At 46.0% G+C, this 23422-nt stretch overlaps 2 protein-coding genes across 2 annotated transcripts in view; one reads left to right on the top strand and one right to left on the bottom strand.

Annotated features, from left to right (window-relative positions):
• LOC143367708 (uncharacterized) overlaps positions 1-23422 on the top strand; it is an 82396-nt gene that overhangs the window by 24122 nt on the left and 34852 nt on the right. The gene's annotated exons all lie outside the window — the stretch shown is intronic.
• On the bottom strand, positions 1631-21290 carry LOC143368115 (uncharacterized). Its single transcript, XM_076810476.1, has 4 exons — positions 21097-21290; positions 19439-20111; positions 18421-18603; positions 1631-1873 (listed from the first exon to the last, which is right to left on the bottom strand). The coding sequence occupies exons 1-4, from the start codon at positions 21152-21154 to the stop codon at positions 1834-1836; spliced, it is 954 nt and encodes a 317-aa protein (XP_076666591.1). The 5' UTR covers positions 21155-21290; the 3' UTR covers positions 1631-1833.

Genomic DNA, 23422 nt, shown 5'->3' with positions numbered 1-23422 from the left:
TAATTGTAAATCTTAATGATACAAAACAATGGAATCTATGAAAAAATTTACTCTTTGTACTATAAATCATCAATATTTTTGATTATCTTCATAGAGTGTGACTTATCGTTAATGCTTTAGCAGCTTCTTTAGTTACAAAAGTAATATTTTATTATAAAATTTATGTCTTACAAACTAAGTTCAACATAGGAATATCCACCAGTGGTAAATATAAGTACGTACATAAAGAAATCTATAAAACACTTAAATAATAAAATAGTTTAGAATTAAATTCTACTTCAACAAAAATGAGATCAATTGTACTTAAAATAGGTGGGTACGTTTCCATATTGCAGATTAAAGATTTTATTATTAATTTTTGACGATAAACTTCGTCGGTTTAAATAGTCAATTTATTAATTCTTAAATTTGAAGGAACGACGCGAAGTCGCATGTCTAGAAGCCTGCGAATGCACGCATTTACGTCCATTATAACTTTTGCTTAATCCAGTACCTACGGTTGGGAAGTTTCGGCGACACTTGGCGTGAATATCGAAACGGGCAATTTTAATGCCGGTGTTCACGGGCGAATGGTAAAATTTAATTTAATCGCTACGTTCGAATTCAGTATAAAACGGCGTGTTGTGAGAGTAAACGATCGCGTGCCGGATGCATGCCGAATGCTCGTTAATAATTCCTTTCTAATTAACGTTCGAGCGGCGATAAATGAATGAACACGGATTTAATGTATCTCTTGGTTCTGCGATCGTCACTTGGACGTGCCCCCAGTTGAACAAAGATATTTAGCGTGCTTAAGGGAGTATTGCAAATACAATGGAAATCTACTTACAATTAGTTCTTGTTGCGCAGACTGTTGAAAGGAAAGGAAAATGAATTGTTGTGTGGGCGGGAAAGGGAGAGGGGCTTTAAGGACGCCCTTAACACTATCATTGAAAGAGCGGGCCGGTTAAATGCGTCACAGACCTACTTCTTGGCAATTAGAAGCGTTTCCAGCAGCTTCAGGTGAAAGGAAAGTGGATTTTCCATGAATTCGCTGTATCATCAGAATGTAGGTCGGCCAATGGGGAATGGAAATTTGACACGATCCATTAACAGTATCGAGTCGTCCCGGTAACAAGAATCTCTGTGACTGCTTCCTCGATCCACCTCCTGTATCGAATTATTTTTATAAATTGCATCTCTACCTTTCCACTCGATCAACGTATCACCCAATTTCCACTGTACAGTCACTATTCTCGTCATTCATTTAGAAGATTTAATTAACATTCAGACGTAATTTCTCGGTCGTTCCTGTCATATATCTACCCTCGCTCAAATTTATTTCTTAGGTAGTTCCTGTTTCAATACATCCTTCTAATTAATACAATAATATTAATGAAAATGGGCTTTTACTCGAAGATAAACGAAAGTTACGTAATCGCAATTAGCGTAAGGCCACGAACGGAAGGACATTTAGAGAGAGAGAGAGAGAGAGGGAGGGGTGGGGGTCGAAGGTGAGAACTAAAGCAGGGTGGAAAAAGAAAAAGCAGTATTTGAATCAGGTTATTTAGTATTTACAGCGACAAACGAGGCGCGGCAATTCGATTAGACGCGACCAGGTTAATAATCTGAATGTAACCGGTCCCGACACACTCTTAATTTCCATTCCTGTTACGCAGTGGCTGGTGCTTCCGCCCCGTAACTCGTACCCTAATAAGATTATTCTTGCCACGGTGTTATTTCCACGGTGCGATTCTTGGCATTTATTCAACTTGTGCTCCCCGAGCGCGCGAAGTAAATTTCAAGCTGCACCGGGTCGCTTGATATCATTCCGTCGTTTGCATCAGTGCCCGCTTATGCTTCCCCATGGCTCGCTCCATTGGTCGCGAATAAACTGCGAGTTGATAAAAACACGCTCGTTAAATCGCTGGCCACCGTTTCTCACGTTGGGTCCCGTGGAAACGGGCGATGCCGTTGAATGAAATTCACTGTCTCGTATCGGAGCCAACAGACGTTCTATCCACGGAGCAAGACGAATATATTTACCTCCCTAGAGCGCGGTGAATTTCGCTATCAAAGCAGTCTAATTGCGAGGTATTCAGACAACGCGTGTCCTTAGAAAATACAGCTGCCGGCCGTAAATTCACCCCCGCCCCGAACATCGAGCCTCGGAACGTACTCCCGATCGCCCCGGGAGGGGAAATTAATTTCGACCCGAACGTTTATCCCCGGAAAAAGGTATCTCGAGTCTTTTCATTAGAGCGCCCGGAGAGATATAAGGTTCCCGTGACGCCGTCGCGGAAGACTTTTAAACATGAAACCGGAACACGGTGTCTCGCAGGGGAGACCGGGCGGCAACTGCCTCCCCGTCCAAACGAAATGTAGACCACAGGTCAGGAGTGGCCGGGGATGGTGCAAGAGCTCCGCACCACTGTGCAGTTGCAGCCTCGTGTACAGAAATAACCATGGACACCATGGAAGTGCATAAAGGGAGCCGAGGAGCGAAGGACGCCTCCCGTTGACCCGAATAACGTGACCTGTATTCCCCGCGAGCAGGACGCTCGAAGCGTCGACCTGCGGGGGAGCGCGTCGACCTGCGTGGGCGTTCGTGCTACGCACGCCGGGAGAAAGGCGGAGGGGCGGGGAGGAATTCACGGTGGATTAATTGAAATTCGATCGAGTGACTTGCGTCTAATTGAACCGTAACTGGTGCATTCGCGTATCCCGTACGTGCTCGATTGATACGTACGTTCTCCTCGATTACATTGATAGGGCCGCCCGATTGTTCCCCGAACGCGGCCAGAATCTTCGGCAGGCCGTCTAAGCGCCCGTTCATCGCGCGTTTATCCGTCGCCCTCGCGAATTCCAGCTGCGCGGCGTAAGAACGAAGCCCAGAAGCACGGAACTCGCCGCGTCTCGTCCCCTTTTGTGCACCACGTTCCGCTGGGAATGTAATATTGTGCGTCTAATTCGCGAAGCATTAATTACGGCGGACGCGCGACGTTACTGAACAGAGTACAAGAGAAATGCAACACAAAACGAGGATTGCACGTTACACGGCGTACAGGCGGCTCACAGTTTCGTGGCACGAGGGGCTTGGCGAATTGTTAGGAGGAAATTATTAAAGCGATAGTAGGTTTTCATGCCTCGCAGTACAGATGCGAAGCAGCTCGCGGGGAGCGCGGAATCGAAGGAAATTATAGCGAGGGTGCTGACAGTAATTGCTCACCGAATGATGCATCGCAGTGAACAGGGTACGTTTGCCCAAACATTGACACGTTCTACTTGACGCTGACGAGGAGCAGGCATCCGGGTCTTCCTCGTCGACCGTGTTAATAGAAATGTTTTGAAGGATTCGCGAGCTATTAATGCGTCCATTAAGGACCCTTAATAGGAACGATGCATCAACCAGCAGCCTACTTTCCCGGGGCTGTCCTATTTAGGCGACTCTCCAGTACAAGTAATTAGATCACCGGGTCGTAATGGTGGGATATTAATGCTAAAAACGGTGGACTATCTTATCGAGAAAAGCAAAGGAACAGATGAAGATGCAGTTGGATATATAGGATTAAAATTTAAACGCGCTTTGACACCCGATCCCAATATCTCTCGATTCCCTAAAAAGAGCAAAGTGGAAGACCAATCATCGGGACTTCAACTGTCACGGTCGGATCAGTAGTACAAATATTATTACGGCAAGGGTGGCAGCGTTCTCCTCGTCTCTTCAGCTTCTTCCTGTTCTTCGTGTCGTTTATCGTGAATTCGGCGCTCTCTTCGGCCACAATAAAGCGCGAATGGATTTTTCGCTGGCATTCGGGTAACGTTTTTCCTATCGTGATAACGGCGCCAGCTCCAAGCCACCTCGAGATTCGTCGCCCCCTACCCCGAGGGGTTCTCAGTCTTTAAAATTTGATTTACGATCTTCTCGAGTCGCGCTCGCTGTTCGAGCGAAGGGAATAAAGTATTCTTCCTCGAGCTTGAAAAAAGACTGCAGGAACCCGTGGATCGAGGTATTATTTCCCGATAGAAAATGTTCTACGCCCCTGTTTCTCGGTGCCAGAATTACATGTTCCGTTGCAAGGAGACGTGACGATCACTGTGACACCTTTCCAAACTCCGGTCGGCAGTCCTTTGCCTCGAGACCATTTATAATGGGGTTCGTGAACCTTGACCGATATTTTAGAGCTTCACGGGGGAGGAAAGAACGCCGTCGAAGCTCTCCCGGTTGAAATGACTTTTAATGCTTCAGCCTATTTCGGGGCGAGCAAATTTAGTTGTCGCTCGAAAAGCGGCTTAACACCGAAGGTTGCTCCCCGGGCGACTTGTCTTGGCAAATGGGAGCCCAGTGATTTTTATCGGACAACCAGCAGTCCTGCCGAGCAATTAGGTGGCAAAGGGGCGAGGCGTTGCTACGCCGTGACAATGCAGCGGAAAATCGTTGGGGTTAGAAAATGGATCCTTTCAGCTCAAGTAGCCATACTTTGACCACCCCATAGCCCTACGCGGGGGTCTTTAGTTCGATACCCTTCATGATGGTTTCGAGAGGTGACCTATGCCTTATTCGATTATAATTCTAACTCCATCAACAGGGGCTATTTAAAATAGCCGTCGTTCAGGGACAGACAGTCTGCCAAGGTGCTTTCACAAACGAAATCTTACGTTGATAAAGGGCTGTCTAAATATTTGGCCGACAGCGGCATTCTGCAGACAGGCGAAGACTCTCTCGAAATATCCTCGAAGGTCGACAGTCTTGATTATCTTCTCCTTTCAGCGATACATTTTCCACTCCACTTGTTCGATCCTACTGGCGTGAAACCTGCAGACTTACATTACCTGACTGTGAAAATAAACCCCAATAGGAACTAGCTTGCGTGTAATGAATGATTAATTACCTGCCGTCGAAATTCCTACTATTCCCTCCACGAAATATAATTCTATACAATATTCAGGACTAGTATTTCACGGACATTACCCCGCTCGTATCAATACTTAACAGGTACAACGAATAATCTTCTCTGACGTATCTACCGCCCTTCAGAATTCCAATAATCGTAGGTAGTAAAAAGGGGTCGTGAAAGGGACTGTCAGCAAACCCGAGTCGAAAGCTTCCTGGGCCACATTAGAGAGGTGAAGACTGGTCGGTGGACGTCGGGGAGGAAGAGGGCGCGCGATCGACCGCAAAAATAAACGTTCCAGTTTTAGCGCGTAACAGGTATTGTTTAAACTCGCGTATCGAGGTCGATTAAACAAGCATTCACTTGGCGGAGCAGGTTCGCGCGTTCGGCGTCGACGGTTCACGTCCAACCTCGCCGTCTACGTCGAATTGACGTATCTTCCGACGAGCCATGTGTGTCAGGGTTAAATCACGCGTATCCCCGGTGCGTGAGTGAATTTACAGTCGGCGGCTGACGCACGCGATTACGATCCCATCGGCCTCGCGAGTCTACGACCCCTAAATCCGTGGATGCCATCTCCCAGATTCATCGTTGCGGCACGAGCACGGGCGTAGCGAGCATTTAGGGCAGGATCGTCCCCACGGGCACGACAGCGCGCAGTTTACGGGCGAAATTCATGATTACGAGCCCTCTGAAGCGGGGGATATTATCGACGCTTCGAGGGGCAGGGTGGAATGCTGAGGTTTCGGCATCGATTTACATAGATAATAATTTCATTTCAATCCAACACATTGTGGTTGCGAAAGATTCTACTCGCGAGTGGCCGTGTGTCCCGATCCTTTCACAAGCCGAATGTTCGACCATTTATGCGATCGATTCCACTCGCTGTCGTCCCATGGCGCAATTTTCATTAGGGAAGCAGACGAGCCGTTTAATCCGCCGCGGATAAAATTAAGGTAATGGAACTACAGCCTTTTTTCGGACAGGCCGAGGTAAAATACGCTTTTACGAAATTCAATAAAAGTCGCTTGGAGGGTGATTTGTTGGAGGACGATTTCAATGAAGCTCTAGCTTCTGCCAGAAACAAATACATTTTCACATTTATTTGCTCGCGTGTCTATCCGCTGGCAGTTAAACGCAGCATCGTATTTCTATGTTTCAACGGGCATCGATGCGCGCGGGTGTGAATAGCGAACAATCGTTGCAGTATCCATGGCCAATTTCGATCCCCGTACCCGACACCGTCTCCATCTCGTAAACTTTGACAGCTGCTGTTCACCGGCAGATTTCCATGATCGACACCCAGCTCCGATCGCGTCGTAATCTGTCAAGCCTATTCGGAGGGAAAGTGACTCAGTTTTCGCGCTCGCAAATTCGAGGACGTCAAAAGCCGCGTCTGTGCTTCGATTCGAGGCAAAGTGAGATCCGCCCTGACCGTGTGTTAATTCCGCGAGCGATAATATGACCGAGCTCTATCGAGGCCCGTCGATATCCCCCGTTCTTTTTTTCCGTCACGCGATCGGTAGCTCCCTCCATTATCCAAAGCAGTCAAGAGCTTTGGGTACTTCAGCAGGCAGGCGTTCCCTTGATTTTTACATCAAGCTGCACTTAATCCTCATCCTCTGCCTCTAAACATTTATCCTACTTCGTAAGAAAGAGTTGGCAGCGGCAGAATTGTTAAAAATAAATATTCACCATCCCTTAACCCGGGAGTAGGCGCATGTTGGTATTTTTGACCGACGATTTCATTTGTTTTCAAACATGATCCATAGCGTTTGACTGTTTACTTTTTCCGTGCAGCTATTCCTCTTTGAAGGAGTTCTTGACTTATTTATGTTACGGAGCGACACTTAGTGCACTCGTGTAGGTTTTAAATCATACATTTTTACGCGTCGGTCTTTTCGACCATAGCGTGTGGCAATCATGGCTAATACTAATTTCCGAGATTTCTTATTGACTGAAAACATTGAAGACGAGATCAGGGATTCTGCAGAAGATTCCGAATATGTTATATAATCCGATCACGATACAGATTCGGAAATTGATTCTGCGGATACAGAGATATCAGATGTAGAGGAGGAATGTACTTTGAGCGAAGGAAACGTAAGTATTTATTATTTATTCTCAAGATGCAGTTTCTAATCCGAGGAAAATATAAATATTTAATACGTTTATGAAACCATAAATTTATAAGTATATTCCTTGAAAAACAAATATAAATATAAAATATATTAGATAATTGCTATTATTGAAAATTAAAAATCAAGTGATAAATTCAAATTGATAAATAGACGATGTAATTTTATATTTTGCATTCGCACGAATTTTTATATAACATTTTATTTTTAAAATCAATGACAATGTATCATTTGTATAAAAATAAATTTTCCAGAACTCATATTATAATACGATTAATCATTTTATCATAAAAAATGAAGATTATTTACGTATAACGATTTTGAAGTAAGTAAAATACAATGTTATGCGTTATTTATATTATTTTAGTCATTTTATTAAGTTATTTCTGATTACACTACCATCGATCGAAATGACCGACGTGCGCCTACTAACGTAAGTTATTTGGCGCGCCTACTCTCGGGTTAATCACGCCCTCGAAATTCGCAAGTGTTGAATCCACTTTCCACCTGAAAACTGGGTGAAAGACGCCGAGTTGGGAGGTCGGATCAGAGACTGCAGTTCGCGGGGATCCCGTGATTCCCCATTATCCTCAGAGATTCATTAAAACAAACCCTCACGATCAGTCCGATTGCCAGTGGAATGCTTCGCGGCGGGTTTAGTCGCTATCGCTCTAATAGCTGACTGGCACAGATACGGAAGATGATCACGCTGCAGCCTCCGAAGCTAAATAGAGTCGCTCCCAGTGCTGGGGCTCGTATCACTCAAGGAGCAGCGTTTCGAATTTGCTCCCTCGACTTCAGCTGCTGGCTGGGGCTCAGCTGATACAAGTAAGTATGTACCGATGCTTGAACGCTGGAAATCGAGTTTGCGAGTTACGAGAACCAGCCACCCATCCCTTGGCCAACTTTCTCCGACGCAACCCAGACGCCGCGAATAATTGAATTCCTTGGCTCCTCGTGTGACGCGGGTGCGGATGGTGTGTTTAAACATGAAAATCGGCTTGCGAGAATTGCGCGATGCAAGGCAGCCCGTGGTCGGTCCCCCGCGGATGGTTTTCGGAGGACGCGAGGAGGCGGTAGAAACGGGACGCCTCCGGAGAGTTTCCTGAATGAATAAGAGCCGCCAGTTAGCCACGGACGTTTTAAACTTTTACAGCAATGCCGGTGGAGGAACTTCGATTCATCGGCGAGTCCAGCGTTTAAGGCTGTTCGAGTACTCGAATGTTCCAGTAGCTTGAAGTTCGAACCGAGCGGAGACTCGGTTTCCGAGCCGAGCCGAGCACCCGTAAAAACGGAATACAGTGGTCCCCGGATTATCGAGAAAGATTCGGGACCGGGGCATTCTCCATAAACCGGGGCATTTGAAACATTCGTATCGCCCGAAACGTTCAAGCTTCAAGGTACTCGACCCAGTCGGTCTGCTCGAAAATTTCGATCTGCTCCAAGTATATTCGAGCCGCTCGAAAAAATTCAAGCTTCACGACTCTTCCGGGCCGCTCGGTTCTTTCGAGCTGCTCGAAAAAATTCGAGCTACTCGGTTTTATCGAGCCACTCGTTTTTTACCGGTACTCGGCTCGGCTCGAAAAACCGAGCCTGGCTCGGCTCGCTTTTTCCGAGTACTCGAACAGCCCTACCAGCGTTGGTTGAGCTGGATGAACTCTCCCTGCTGCTGAAATAAATTTAAATAAACGTCCAGTACCCACTGTCATCTAACAGCTGAAATCGCTTCGGATTTGCTATCCCCCGTGATGCGCTCTATTAGATCGGAATTCTGCGAAAGCCCCGACAGAGTCTAGTCCGCGAAAACCATTGAATCTCCTCGATTATCGACTCAAGAGGAGTTTCGAGGGTCTTCCCCACCATTCAGCCGTGTCCATGGTTTATCGCTTCGCCCATGAACTACATTTTCCCAGCGATTTGCCTGAATGACGAGACGCCTCGGAGGTGTATCGATCTGGCATCGATTTCAATTGGCTGGCTCTTCGCGGGAAACTGGGGGATCCCCCTCTCTGCTCGGGAAAGCCGATTTTCCGCGATTCCCTGTCCTTCCCCCCTCGGCCACCGTTGGCCCGCTGATACGAGCCACTCGGGAGAGCACGATTTTCGCCATGACCATGAACTACATTCCCTGGCCCGAGCATCGCAGTTAATCGCATTTACGCAAGGTCTTCTGTTTCCCTCATTTGCGCCTCGTTATTGGCGATAACATAACAGCGGCCGCGATAGCGAGACTATATTAAGGACGTTTCGATCCGAGCGGAGGAAGTGGCTGTAAAAAGCTCGATAGCTCGCGGCCAAGGGCGCGCTAGATGATATAACGCAGCGTAGCGTAGCATCGCAAGCGCGACGCGGGACCGTTCGTTTTAATGGCGCAACCACGCGGCTGCACCTGGACCCCCTGCCGCGAGGCGAAAAGAACGCGTGCACGCGCGGGAATTTAATCATTTTTCAAGGCGAATCGCGGCGGTCGCGTCGAAACCTCGGAATTAAACGGAACGATAAGTGAATGCGGGGAAAGTATGCGGAGCAGCTGAAAGGCGGTTCGGATGGGAGGGGTTGAAGGTTCGGTGAAGAGCATTGCTGAAGAAACGGGGACGTTTGAGGATATTTTGTATAGCGGTACAGGGATAGTAAAATGGAGCGCTTAAGAAGGAATACCTGTCGCGCGAGGCAGATCGGTAGATCATGTAGAAACTGTTGGAATATTTGGGAGATATTGATGTATACAGTTTGAGGGGAATGGAATTAATTTAAGGGGACTAGGCAGTCGAAAAGTCAATTTTTTAGTGCATTTTCCGAAAGTACTATCTTTTCTGAATAAAATGCCGTTTGGTTTATATTGAACTTCGCAAAATTGTTGACTTGGCAGCTAAAACGGTCAATCGGTAATTTATAGCATCGCCTTTGCTCAGAATTTTTTTTTTTATTTTCCCCTAAGTAGTTGCGAATGAACGAATGTTCAGATCGACTTGAAAAAATTACAGGATGTGTAAAACATGTCCCATTCCGCGTGGAATCTCTGATATAGTCCATAAAAATTAGAGATTTTGATTAAAAAAATTAATAAGTCACCGGTTTTTAGAAGCGCACAATCAAGAACGAATTTTTCTCGGAAAAAATCGACGTTTTCCACACACCAATCGCATAATTTTCCTTTCATTCTTGTTTTTATAGGTTCTACGGGAAACTTCGAATCCAATAAACAAGAATCACACCTTTGAGATCGGATTACGTCACATTTTAAGACCGATATTAAGGCAAAACCACAGAGAAACGTTAAAATGTTTACCAGTCAGCACTGCCATTTGTAAAGCACGTGTATATTTCATACCAACTTTGTTTCAATCTCTATGATAATAATTTGGGTAAAAGGATACATCTGGATATGCTTTCATTTTTTTACAAATGCATTACAAAGGAAGTGTTTCTTTCACGGAAAACGACTGCCTAGTCCCCTTAACCCCTCAACGACCACCTCCGTAACTCGTACGGACTTTAAAGCCGTCTCGGCTTCGCCCGAGATATTAGCATGACGGATTCATGTTTATTAGAATTAATATCTTTTAAGAAAATTAAATATTTTGAAAAAAAGCTTACGTTCTTCATATTATTTCGGAAAATTTGGGACATTTATTTTCCCTCCAGCGCAATACATACCAGGCGCTTCTTCGTTCCATGTTAACCTTTAGAGGGTCGGGCTAGCCACTTTAGTGGCCACCTAAAAATTTGAATACTTTGCCGACCATTTTGATGACATATATGCATAAATTTTAAGTAAATAAAATTTACAATTTCAATGAAAAAATCCCGACCCTCTAAAGGTTAATAACGCGTTTTTTAGACATGCTACATAGTCTATGTCCGTCCCAGAGTATCCAGGAATGACGTGTTAAAATTTTAGGAAGATCGGTTGAACAGGTCTCGAATTTTGCGCGAACATAAAAATCGGTTCTCTCTTTATATAATAGTATAGACAGCGCTCGGGAAAACAGTGGAGGATTTCGTTCCATGGGCCCGGGCCTCACTATCAGTTTTTCGTTTCAGGGGTCGGTCGTTGAGGGGTTAAGGGGCAGGAGCAGATGCAACTTGAGATAGAGGGGGCTATATTAGTAATCGGTATTCATCGGGGCCAGAATGAAAAATAAGGATTTTGTTTGCAGAAAGGTGTGCTCCGCGCCCAGATGGCGGCGAGGTGATTTGGAGCTGGGCCAAATCCCCGATATTCCTTGCAGAGCGATAGCTAATGGAACAAGCGGCACACGTAACGCTCGCGCAAGAAATACCACCCGTGCAAGCGTCGGAATTATTCAACTGCCCACGGTCCCTCGATAATAAAAAATTCGTTTTCGAGGTATGGAAATGTCCTGCCATCCGGCGTGCAATCGATAATGGCAAACCTCTATCTCTGGGTTGCTGGGGGCTTCCGACATTAATAATGCCGAATTGGATGTTCCGCCGGGTGGCGAAGATGATGCGTGGAGTATGTCTTTCGTTACTGGAAAATTCAGTAGAAAAACCCTTCCTGGAATCCTTTGCTATATTTTCGGTAAAATTTGGTAGAGTTATCTGTAGAATAATTTATCGCATACATTAATATTGATATAGTGGAGATTAATATTAGGTTTCCATTGCCCGAAACAGAGGATCGAATCTACCACCCATCATCGTGGTATTTTCATCGATTCAAGCCTTCAGACATGTCACTTCAATCTTTCTGTCAGCCATTATTGACATCAATCTCCATTAGCATCTCGAAAAAAGAATCCCTGTAACGCAACACAAACACGAGTTCCTGCCGGCGTGAAATCAGCTTTATTTACATCGATCCGAAAGAAGCGATCGTCAGCTCTACGTCAGTTCCATTCCTTCGTCATCTCTTTTCACGCGGTTACCCTCGTCGGGTATCATTTCGACCGTGCAAATGTCAAGGCTCCTCTATTGAAGCTTAATTTCCCGACGGCTGTAATGAATTTCCGTATCGGGCCCACGACATTTCTGTCACGATCCCGCCCCAGCCCACCAAAACCTTTGGTTACGAATTCAGTGCGTCTATCGCCGTTTGATCGGTGTCAGACCCACTTTAGCAGCTTCTGCCAGGGACATCGAGTACTCGAGCCTCGGTTGCAAGACACTTCCGAAATTAGATTTGTCGTTCGAAGTGTCACGGGGACACTTTGTTAGTCAATAATTCTCCAACCTTGTTTGCACGATTTTGTGCAGTCGAGGAAGCATCCAGTCATGTGATTGATGCCACCTTTTTACGAGTAACCAATAGTGTCCGTTGTAGGAGCATCCCCTATTTGAAAAATCTTAAAAGGGGTTGCACTTTCGATTAGCTACCAATCAACTAGTTGCCTTTTTCCAGTCGATCTGCTGAGATAAAAAGTTGCATATTTGGGCCTTACCAGTTGGAAAGCTTGCTCCCAATGTGCAACGATTGCACTACACTGCAACACTCATCAAAAGCCGATGGTGTGTCGACCAGAACGAATAAACTTCGAAGATCCTCGATTTCTTTCTCGAGTTACGTGGAGAGTCACGTTGGAATCGTGTTCTGTTACTTCTATTGGCAGCGAACGAATGTCAGAACGCCATGGCACGAAGGACGCCTACTGTGAACCGGTGTCTACGTGCGTGGGCGAGGCTCGTGCCTTATTCTGCACGTCATTCTGTTTACTGCTCACTGTCACCCCTAATCTCGGTTCGACAGTACCTATAATGGACGGGGTTCGGCGCGCATAAAAGTTTCTTGCGATCAATTAGACGTGGGAAGAAGGTCCATCACGCGCTCCCCGGACGCAAGGGAATGGACTAAGGGGTGTGACTTTCGATTGTTCGTAACTTGCTGCGATAGTAAAGTGTGTGTAACAATGGAGTGATCAGCTAGCGAATGAGATGGAGATGAACGTCTCCTCTTCGTAGTTCGTCATAATCTATACCTGCAGGTTGCTGAAAAGTTAACCCTGAACTGGCAATGCAAATCCTTTGCACAAACTTTAACAGATTATGTAAGAAAAACACAGTCAAAAACATCAGGTTGAAGGTAGCTCAAAGTGTAACGAAGGCCCACATTTCATTCGACTTGTTAGGCGAAAAAACTATTCCCCAAAGTCTCGAGAGTGTGAGATAGTGCCTGAAACTGGGTCCACTAATTACCATTTATGGTGAACTATGGCATTCCAAGGGAAAGTCTTCCGAAAGTCGGGGGGAAGAAAAAGAATGGGCCATTTACAAAGGAAGGGCTCGGTTTTCTAGACGACTACTCCACGTAATTAATCTACCCAAGCCATTTGTAGGTATCTCCTTAACCCTAATGCCACAATGGCTACTGTCTACCCTCGCTACTGACGTAGAAATCCCAGCTCGACGTAGATACATACACGCAGTTACGACGACATCTCGTCAGTATAACATCATAACAGAATATCCACTCGTACAGGGAACGACCTAGTTCTACCTATACAGGGACTTATTTCGATAAGTTCAACACGTACGGATTAGATGGATTAAAACATCTTCCGTGCATTAATACCCCCTATACCCCAACATACCAATACCCACTCAAAATTTTAAGCACTAAGATTGGTGTATAAAGATTTGGAGGAATGAAGCATTTGTTAAGGGGGTGCATGGATATTTCTAGGTAAAAAATCGAAATTTCTTTTCGATTGTTTATGATAGCCACAAGTCTTAGAAGTATTTTAAAAAAGATTTCATTGAAAAATTCGAACAATTTCGAGGGTTACACCGTAAAAAGTAACAGGCGGCACAATGCAGGTGAACGCGCTGCGGCAAGCTTTAAAGCCGTTTTTCTCAAAACTATGTTTCTCAAAACGGTAAACATGGTAACTCGAGAACGGATTGATATTTTTTGTTGAAATTTTAACTGAACCTACAAAACACTTTTCTCCACAGTGTGGAACCCGCTCACTAAGATCGCATAAATTTAACAACATTTATCACAGAATTACTTCAGTAAAATCCTTCGAAGTCGATATTCATTGTATAATTCCGTGAATTTTTATTAAACTTTTTCGACAGAGTTCCACATTGTAGATTTTGAGTTAACGGATATTCACATACAGCGATTTTGCTTTTAGATGAGTCAGTCACTCGGAATCGTGTTCTCACCACATGGAGGCGCGCAAGCACTCACTTTAACGTCTCGTATATTAATTAATTTTTAATACTTTGTAAACATTCTTACTTGAAAATACGTCTTATACCCCTAAGAAAGAATGGTTAAAAGAGCAAATGGTTAAAGTGATTACTGGCTCTACACTCTAGACCAGAAGCAACCGTTGATTTTAGCTGTCTAATACCCATGTAGCTCCTTACAAGGAGACGCATTTCTAGCTTGGCTATTCTCAAGAAAGTGTTCCCGAAACGAGCTCTCCGCGAGGTCCACGAATCTACTTTTGCAAGACGAATGCAACGCTTCGTTGCGGAATATTCACCCCAGTCTAGCCTCTAAACGCATCTAAGCGTACACGCCACCGAGGGTAATCCGTTAACAAGGAACGTTCCGCATCCGAGGCTCCCCAAGCATGAAACAAGGCATCAAGAATTAATTTCGCCCAGGCTCGACTGCCGATCAAAACCGTCGAACGGAAAGTTGACGCAATTACAGGGGGAGCGCGTGTTCGTTATGATTAGGAAAGCCCACGGCAATCAAGCAGAGACACGTGACAACGTGGTCCGGATATCTGTACGCGTCTGCACGGCAGCCAGGGATCCGCAATTAGGCGGAGGACATCGCGATACGGGCTCGATTATCATCATCGATCGACCCACCATGACGCACCTTCCTCAATTCCTATTACAGGGTCGAGTTAACGCCGCGTATCTCCACGTTATCAATCAATTTATCACTTAATGAGTTAATTTCTGATCTTCTGGAAGCCAGTGGGATCAACTGGCTCGAAAGGTAGAGTCTTCGTAGTCACGGCAAACGGGAAGATCATTCGCGATATAGACTTGCTGTGGACGAATATATTTAGGGGGTTCCCGGTCGCTATGTATAGCTTTTTCAGCGTGATGTCACGGAAGCCTCATCGCCAGTAGCGTTCCCAGATATCGCAATATCATGGGCTATTGACGCAACCCGATAAAAAAAGAGCATGTATTTCGTGCACCAATGTTGGTTTTTACACGAACCCTCTGCCCTCCAACCACGCCTATTTGTATGATAAATCGCGAACTTCGAAATAGCCATTTGCAGTGGTGGATTTAACGGGCCTCCCCGTAGGGTCCCATTTTCCACAAAAAAAATTATGATTTCATCCGAACACTATATTTCTTCTTGTACCCCGTAATTATTCATACCATGCGCGCGTAAATTTATTTGTAATTCTGTTATGTACACGCGGTGCCCCAGAACGTTTGCCACCTGGGCCTCTTTCCTTGAATCCGCCACTGCCGTTGTGTATCGCCAATTTCTCTGCTCCGTCGATTTGATACAGGCGAAAGGTCACCGCGGCGAGGAACGACTTCGATCGTTCCTGGCAGCTGGTATCTTCGTACCACGCGGCAAACACGAAACTACGCGTAGAAAGAGAAAGAGCCGCCCCAACTAATACGTTCTCGCGCTCCCTCGCGCCAGGTCGAATCGACTTCTGAGAAACCGCCGGGCGAGAGGAACTTTGTTTACGAGGCAGCAAAGGATCGTTACATCCATCCGACGCGACGGTTGGCGGGAAAGATAGAACTCGAACGCGACGCCGCTTATTCTCCCGCCCACCGGCGGGTGCTTTTAGTGCGGCACGCTCCTGGACCCGTTCTTGCGAGTGACGCGGCCCTTCCATCGGTTTTCCGCTTGCCCGCTCCGGTGCCTTCCGCGGAAAGCCCACCCCAGAAAAACGGGAGAAAGGTTGCCGTGCGAAATTCACGATTAAGGCGAAGTTGCTCGGGGAGAAATTGCGACGCAGGGGGGTGAAATAATGGCTCGGGACGGTGGTTCTATCGAGGAGACTGAGGTGCACGCCTTGGCGGATTTCACCTTTATTTGCCACGGCAGAAACGGAGAGGCTGTATCGTTGTCGCATGATCGACGTCGCGTGAACGCCACACCGGGACCACGCCCGATCCACTGGAGAAAAGCCGCGCGTTCTCGTTAACGCTGCTCGTGACGGCCACCCTAATTACGGCGCCCGTCCCCCCAGCGAGCTGTTGACTGTGTCGGTTGAATGGATCTCTCTGTCCGCCGGATAATTTTCTGCGAACCGACCACGGACGAGGTCTAATACGGCGCAGCGAAATTAACTCTCAGCCTTCGAGCGCTGTCGCTCTTCCTCGGACTCTGAGATCCTACACTGACGGACTGCAGAGGGGAGACGAGAGGCGTGGGAAGGGTGGCAAACAAGAAAGCGCAAGGTTTATGGCACCTTTTGTGAGAGTCTTACTAGAGCACGGGATGTGCATGGCTGCCGTGAAAAATAGAGATCTCTAGAGTTGGTTTCGTGGGTGTACGGAGTAAACCGATTCTGGATAATTTGAATTTTCTGGTGATATACGAGGTTTTAGATTAGCGGCTTAGGGGAGACCGGGGCAAAGTGGGACGAAAAATGTTTGAAGTCGAATAAAATTTTTCCCTTTCAATAAAAATTTGTGAAAATAGATTTATAATATAATTTGAACATTACTATTGATAAATGACGAATATCAATACTTAAAATAAACTTAAAGTATATTGAAATTCAACTTGAAAAGAAAATGCAAAATCGACCAGTTTACCCCATATATAATTATAAAATCAACTTTATTAGAACTTTTAAACTATTTAAATTATTATTTTCTAAATATATTTCATTAATACAAGCTTAATGTTAATAATTTGTACTTTGTAACTTTGTACTTTGTGTTACTAACCTAAACTCATTTTCTTCTGAAAATGTGGTTTTTAAAGGGACTTTGTTTACATGAACAGTCTGACATATTATAAATAAAACAAATACATACATAATTTTTAATAAAATACGTACTTATAATATCTAAATAAATTTAGATATCACTCGCGCATATTTTCTTTGCAGGTCAGTTTACCCCGGTCACTTTGCCCCGGTCTCCCCTACGTATAATCGCGTGTGTTATAAAATTGAGCTGAGCGTGGAAGCTTATCCGCAGAGACCAGATTTTGTACTTGCTGTTAAACCCTTTATTAACTCATCCGCTTTGTACATTGGTTTCGTATTAACTATCGTACGTTCATCAAACAATCCGCTCCCTCTGGAAATTGTTAGTGTTCGCTACAGCTGGATTTGCTAAAAAAAAAAGCCGCCAACTAGGAGAATAGGTTTGCGTGAAATCGATGCGTCTATATGGACGATTGCATCGAATTTGCGTTTGAATTTCATACAAATTGCGTGGCATTTTGGGGCGCGTGTATCGCGTTTCCCTCGAGTGAGTGAAAATTCGGCGGTCGAGCACGCAGCCACGGAACGAACGAAGTGTTTGCGCTCGATCCAAGGGGCAGGGGGTGGTGTCTTCGGCTAAGTAAAGTAAAACGATTCCGTAAGTGAATTGGATCGTGTGGATCAAGGGGAAACGTTAAACGCGACGGACGAAACCCGTTCATCGTAAAACGGAGCACGATGCAGTTTAGAAAATTGGATTTATCGCTGACGGGATCGATGGCGAAAGGGGGTTTCCCTTTCGTTCGACAAATTCACGGCGCGGCCTTGCACACACACACACCCACACCGGTTACATGTGGAGATGCGTTTCATAGCAATGCATCTTGCAAAACGTACACGATTGAGGAATTATCGTATTACAGCGGGCGCGTTACGCAACAGTGGTTGGAACCTTCAAAAGCTCGTTCCAAGGGCAATTTCGAATATTGTGCAGCGAGATGGAGTGGAGCACGTGTACGTTCAAGGAAATGTCTGCGCAATTTTTCGAAATACGACACAATAGCTTGCGTCACGGTCTCGGTGGAGAGAACAACAGGAAAGCGATTAGGGATTGTGGGAGTTGCTTGAGTTTGTAGAAATTAGAAGCTATTTAAACATTTTAAACTATCTGCGTTGAGTTCGTTACAGGTGCATCGAGAGAAGTAGGGCACGTGTTGCGAATCTTTTCAGCTTAGAACATATAGATAGCTGTCTTAAGATTCAGATGAATATCGAAAGTATCGAGGGAACGAGGAGTGATATAATAATTATCACGGAGCCAGCAAGATATGGGCTTGCAGCAACTCAACGAGGAGTATCAAACAGCTAATCCCCTGGCACACGAAGAATAGTTGGAATATGGGATAAAGATGCTTGATCGTCAGAATTTCGTCCGTGTATCGACGATGGGATGTCCGTTTGTCCTCCTCGATCAAGTGTACGTTCTCCAGTTTATACACCATCCCCGTTTCGCGATACTTCGTGACAAGTTGTCGAAGAGGTCTTCGATACACGTACCCTTTCCTCGCGAACAGGAACACTGGGAATCTCAGCACAGGTGTCGGCAACGTGTACATACGAAGGCTTCTATTGCTCCTGTAGTCCCAGTTGATTCTGTCCACGGTGAACTGCTGCAGCACGGCGATACCGTTCTTCGTGGATATACTGTCCATCGCTTCTTCCGCTCCTGTGACTTTGTACCTGTTTCAAACACACAGGCAACACTCTTCAAGCCTCTGAATTTGTTGGGGAAACGATACTGCGAGGATTATTGCAGATTTCTATTTACTTTTTGCATCAAGATTGTGTAGAGGTACATGGAATTTTAATCCTTAGTATCAGGATTTTTTTATTTTATTCAGAAAAATTCTTATCGGTCAATTTGTGTCCACGCTTCATCGTAAAAATAATTTTTTATATAAGTGAGGAAATATGTATATAACACCAGTGTTAAACCGTGCATAAAGGTACCTATGTATTATAATGTTAAGCCAATGCTCGGTTTTGCATAATGTTACACTAGTGTTACGTACATTATTATGTTCGACATGAAATTTATTCACAAAGGAAATGCGAAATAATTGAGAGAAAAATTAGCATTTACCTGGTATTTTCAGTGGTCCTGGCGATCTACAATACAAGACAGTGTATCACAGTAGAATTTCCACGGATGTATTTCTGCCCTCAGGACACTTGTTACGTATGGTAATAGCAAACTAACGTTTTAAAGTTCATGAAAAAGCCCCTAAATGGCGCGCATGATTTTTTCAATTCGTGTGACACGGGTGTTACACTATGATACTAAGAGTTAAGTACGATAGAAAGTTCTTATTCAATTCTACTCTCATTGTGTTGGATTTGTAACTACTATTCTCTTGTTTCTGTATCCGCTATTTCATTTTATCAAAAATTAGTAAGAAACAAAGTCACTTCTTATTCAAAGGAATAACTGATTTCAAGGGCCACTGCCAGATAAAGCTAATAAAACGCCACAGGGTACACGGAGTATAAAATGTATCCCCAACCACAAAATTACCTCTCGTATAAATCCCTTATGAAGCCGTGGGTGGCATTGTTGAAGTAAGAGCGAACGATGGCTGGTCCGCCGAGCGGTTGACCAGAGTCACGTACTTGCTTGAGATCCCGCAGCAAGTCCTCCGTCTCGACTTCAGCCAAGGAGCTGGTGAACGTGCTGTTGTAAGTGATGCTCAAATAAAGCGAGAACACTATCCACAGAAGGAGCGCCAGCCTCAGTCCAATGTTCCTTGGCATCGTGACACCTTGACCGAGCATTACCGCGTAAACGTGCGCGAGCTTCACTCGTTCCTTCATCAACCCCATGTCGGACATCCTCCTCAGCGCGATCAATAGCAGAATGTAAGAAGTGAGTAGAAGAACCACGCACAGCCAGACCAAGTAGTGGAACGGCGTCAACAGCTTCAACATATCGGTCTGGATGGATTTGACACGCGCGAGGCCAGCGAATACCATGTCGCGGTACATGTACCAGCAGACGATCTCCAGGTTGGCTAAGATACGCAAATCTTCTGGCTTCGGGCCAGCTATTACGTCTAGGCGACGGTTGATGAGCATCGAGAACGCATCCGACCATGTCATGTTGATACCAGCGCTTGAATCGACGCTGATGTCGTGGTAATCGCCAAAATGCTCGACGAGCAGCCCGCCGACTGTTTGCAGGGTCTCGTTTCCTGGTAGAAAGTGGGATTTAAAATGAAAAAGGAAGGTAATGAAACAGTTTTTGCATTAACTCTTTCAGAGCTACAGACATCTTTGTCTTAAAAAATATGGTGGGATTTTATACAGAGGAATTGAGGTGATCTTAAATGTGATCGAGATAAAGTAATATCTCGAAGATTTTAGGCCAATAATGGTGGCTGAAATCAATAAGGAGCGATTACAGTATGTCTTACGCAATGAGAAAGCATTTTAATAGATTTACCAGAGTTGAGGGCGCAAGTGTATTCGGGTTTGGATTTAAAGCCAAGGCGTTGATTAATGTAATTAATTCGCGGCAGGGATAGGATCGTTTAGTGATCACGATACATTATTCAATAGTTGGCGAATTCGGAAGGTAATTAATGTGTCTGGCCCCCCCGTTCCGGAGCACCGTGATAAATCACCCGAATGAGTAAGCTCCATTTTCGGCGCTGCTCGCGACAAGGCTAGTGTGGTATATTCATTGCCAAGGAAGCGACCTTGTCGCGATCATTTTTCAAGGCACACCCCCTGTGTCAGAGTCTCGCGATATAAGGGAGGATAACGAAGAACAATGGTTTCTAAAAATTCACGGAGAGTAGATACAAAGTCCTTGGGCCAAAAGTATTAAGTAGCATATTTCCCCTAATTTCTATAAACAGACCTTTCGACAAAATTTCTGAAGACTGTAGGCACTAGATTCGATTCCCTCCACCCCTACCCTCGACTTTTCGCATTACGAACCTCCATTGACTCGCGCAAAGTTGCGAAGTGAAATTTAAAACGCGATCTCGCGCATATTGAACCCAAGATCCGAGCAAACTAATAAATCTTTCCGGTGACTCGACACTCCGTTCCCCACCGAAAGATCTGTTTCGTCTTCCGACCTTAACATAAGCGGGGCTCGCAGCCAACGGCTGGACCAACGCGATATCGCCGTGCAAATAGGAACACACGCGCTCGCCGTGGTTTGCTCACGTTTCAGCTTCAGCGTGTCCTCTTTGCGCCAGAATCTGACGGCGGCGTCCGCGACCATTCCATACTTCACCGCACAGCCTCCCCTGGGGCAGAACCGACGGGAATCCGTGGCGAACGCTGGAATTCGATCCACATCGTTCGCGGACGGATTGCACGATCCCACAGATTTCAATGTAATCCCATGCCTCGTCACGTTTGCACGGATGATCGTACCGTTGCCCCCGTCATCGAAAACCAGAAATGCCACGTCTCGATAGTCCGCGTTCCACAAATCTCTCGCAAATAAAGCCACCTCCTGCCTCGTGCCTTTGGTCACGATCAGATACTGCAACGTGCGTAACCCAAACTCTCCCTGCAGAAGCGTGTTCCTGGTGTCGGCGAATCGACCGTGCTCGATAACGACGTAGCTCGGTATTCGTTCGTCTTTGATGGGCACCACTCGGTCCCCGATTAAAATCGGTCCGTGCCGCGTGCACACTCTCGCGATTGCACCCCCCCAGGCCGTCGAGCTCGTTGCATATCACGTCGACTCGCCTTTCGGGGTTAAACAGGCGTTTGGCTGTCAGGCTCGTGCAGAAGGCGACGGTCTCGATGACGGCGGGGCTGTTTGGATGGAGGAATTGGTATTCCCCTCCTCGAGATAGCGAGATTGCGCACGTTTGGAGACACAGATATGTAAATGCCACGAACATGGCGGTGTTTTCTTGTTTGCGTGGGAAGGGGGAGGTTCGCTGGAAGACCGACAAGGAAATGGGAGTGCAAGTGGATGCGTGCCAATATATAAGGGAATAGATTTTATCGGAATAGTGACAGTGCATGTATCGTTCTTGGAACCGTCGATTATGAGGCTGGCAGAGATTCTTGCGAAGCTTGAATTACCGCGATTCCACGCTTCAATTTGGAGCAATATGCATCGCGATTTTGCAACGCGAATGGGGAGGAATTGTTTCCACTCGTCTCGTTCCTCGACAAGGGTAACCTGCGGATAAAAAGTTCCAAGCGTCCGGTGATTCACTAAGCATTGTTCCTAGAAGCTCATATTCCAGCTTAAGCACTGTTCGAGGAATCGTTCGCGAACCTGAAGCTTCGCGCTGATTTGCTAAACATCGACGACTCCCTCCACCGCTATTGTTTTCCATCCGCAATAGTGCGCCACATCGAGCATTCAGTTTTCAACGCAGAGCCGGGGCCTCGCTCATTTGCAACACAAAGTGCATCGCGTGCGCGCGTGCAGCTGCGTGAGAAGCCACGGAATCGTTGCACGTGTCGAAGCATGTGAAACGAGCTGCATGGGCCTCGGTGTGCGGCTCTGCTTAAAATAGGGAGTCGTCCGTGACCCTGGCCGATGCAGGATTCGCACGAGCTCGGGTGCAAGTGCAAGGTCAAGTTCAGCAGGCAGCCAGCCAACCACCCACGAACCCCGTCCGCTTCTCTGCTCGCTCGAGAAGACCATCGCGATCGTGATCCAACCGCACGTTGGGCAGACGCTTCTAACCGCGGGATGCCCGTGGATCGTCATCAGGTGAGAGCAAAGTGATTCGTCGTCCAACGACACGTCAGGAATTCGTGTCCACAAAACAAGTAGATCTGACGAGTCGGCGCGGCGAAATTCCACCTGCTGATCGAACCCAGACGTGGGTTACTTTTTTATCAGGGCTCTCCCGATGCGAAGTAGCTGCGAAGTCGAGAAGTATACGTTTCACTAGCTATGAGGTATTGATCCGACAGAGTGTTCCGTCCGAGGAAAAGTTCCTGCAGAGATATAAAATTCTTTCTCTCCTCTTAGCGCGATCGCTTCGGGATCCACCCTAACTCGCGCCCGATGCACAATTAAACGCCTCGGGCGTAGAGCGATTTAATCAACCCCGGGGGCGTTGAGAAGTTCCGTTTCTTAACGTCAGATCAGCTGGTAGCTTGCGATAACTTTGGGTACGATTTTTGGTGTTTGGTTAGTGGGTGGAGGTGGATATTTAGGATTCGAGGCAGCTGCACTTTGCGCTTCGTGTGCCAATGTATAATTCTGTTCGTTACTTCGACGTTCCACTAAATCAGTTTCATAATGATAAACAGTGATTTGCGGAGCAATTACATTGATGGATCTCTTCTATCTACACCCATCCCCAGTATCTGTCGCAGTATTTTATCGCTCCCTAAAGGTTCGGGGACTGAGACAGATTCCCCTAATTTGCTCCCTTTTATGGCCATTCCCAAACATTGGATCAGTGAAAGCAATGAGGTCGCCAACCATCGCCAACTATCGGGCACACCCTAATCTCTCCAACATCGGCACCCACCTTAATGTCTCTTAAAAAGGAATTGTCTCCAC

This window comes from Andrena cerasifolii, chromosome 4 (assembly GCF_050908995.1).
Source record: "Andrena cerasifolii isolate SP2316 chromosome 4, iyAndCera1_principal, whole genome shotgun sequence".
NCBI lineage: Eukaryota > Metazoa > Arthropoda > Insecta > Hymenoptera > Andrenidae > Andrena > Andrena cerasifolii.
Note: the sequence above shows the minus strand (reverse complement) of the source record. Positions and strands in the feature narration are given on the sequence as shown.

Coding starts and splice junctions, on each gene's coding strand:
- LOC143368115 (XM_076810476.1), bottom strand. CDS start 21,154: ATGGTCGCGGACGCCGCCGTCAGATTCTGGCGCAAAGAGGACACGCTG. Junction 20,112..21,096: donor GGACACGCTGAAGCTGAAAC/GTGAGCAAACCA, acceptor ACTTTCTACCAG/GAAACGAGACCCTGCAAACA. Junction 18,604..19,438: donor ATAAGGGATTTATACGAGAG/GTAATTTTGTGG, acceptor TGTTTGAAACAG/GTACAAAGTCACAGGAGCGG.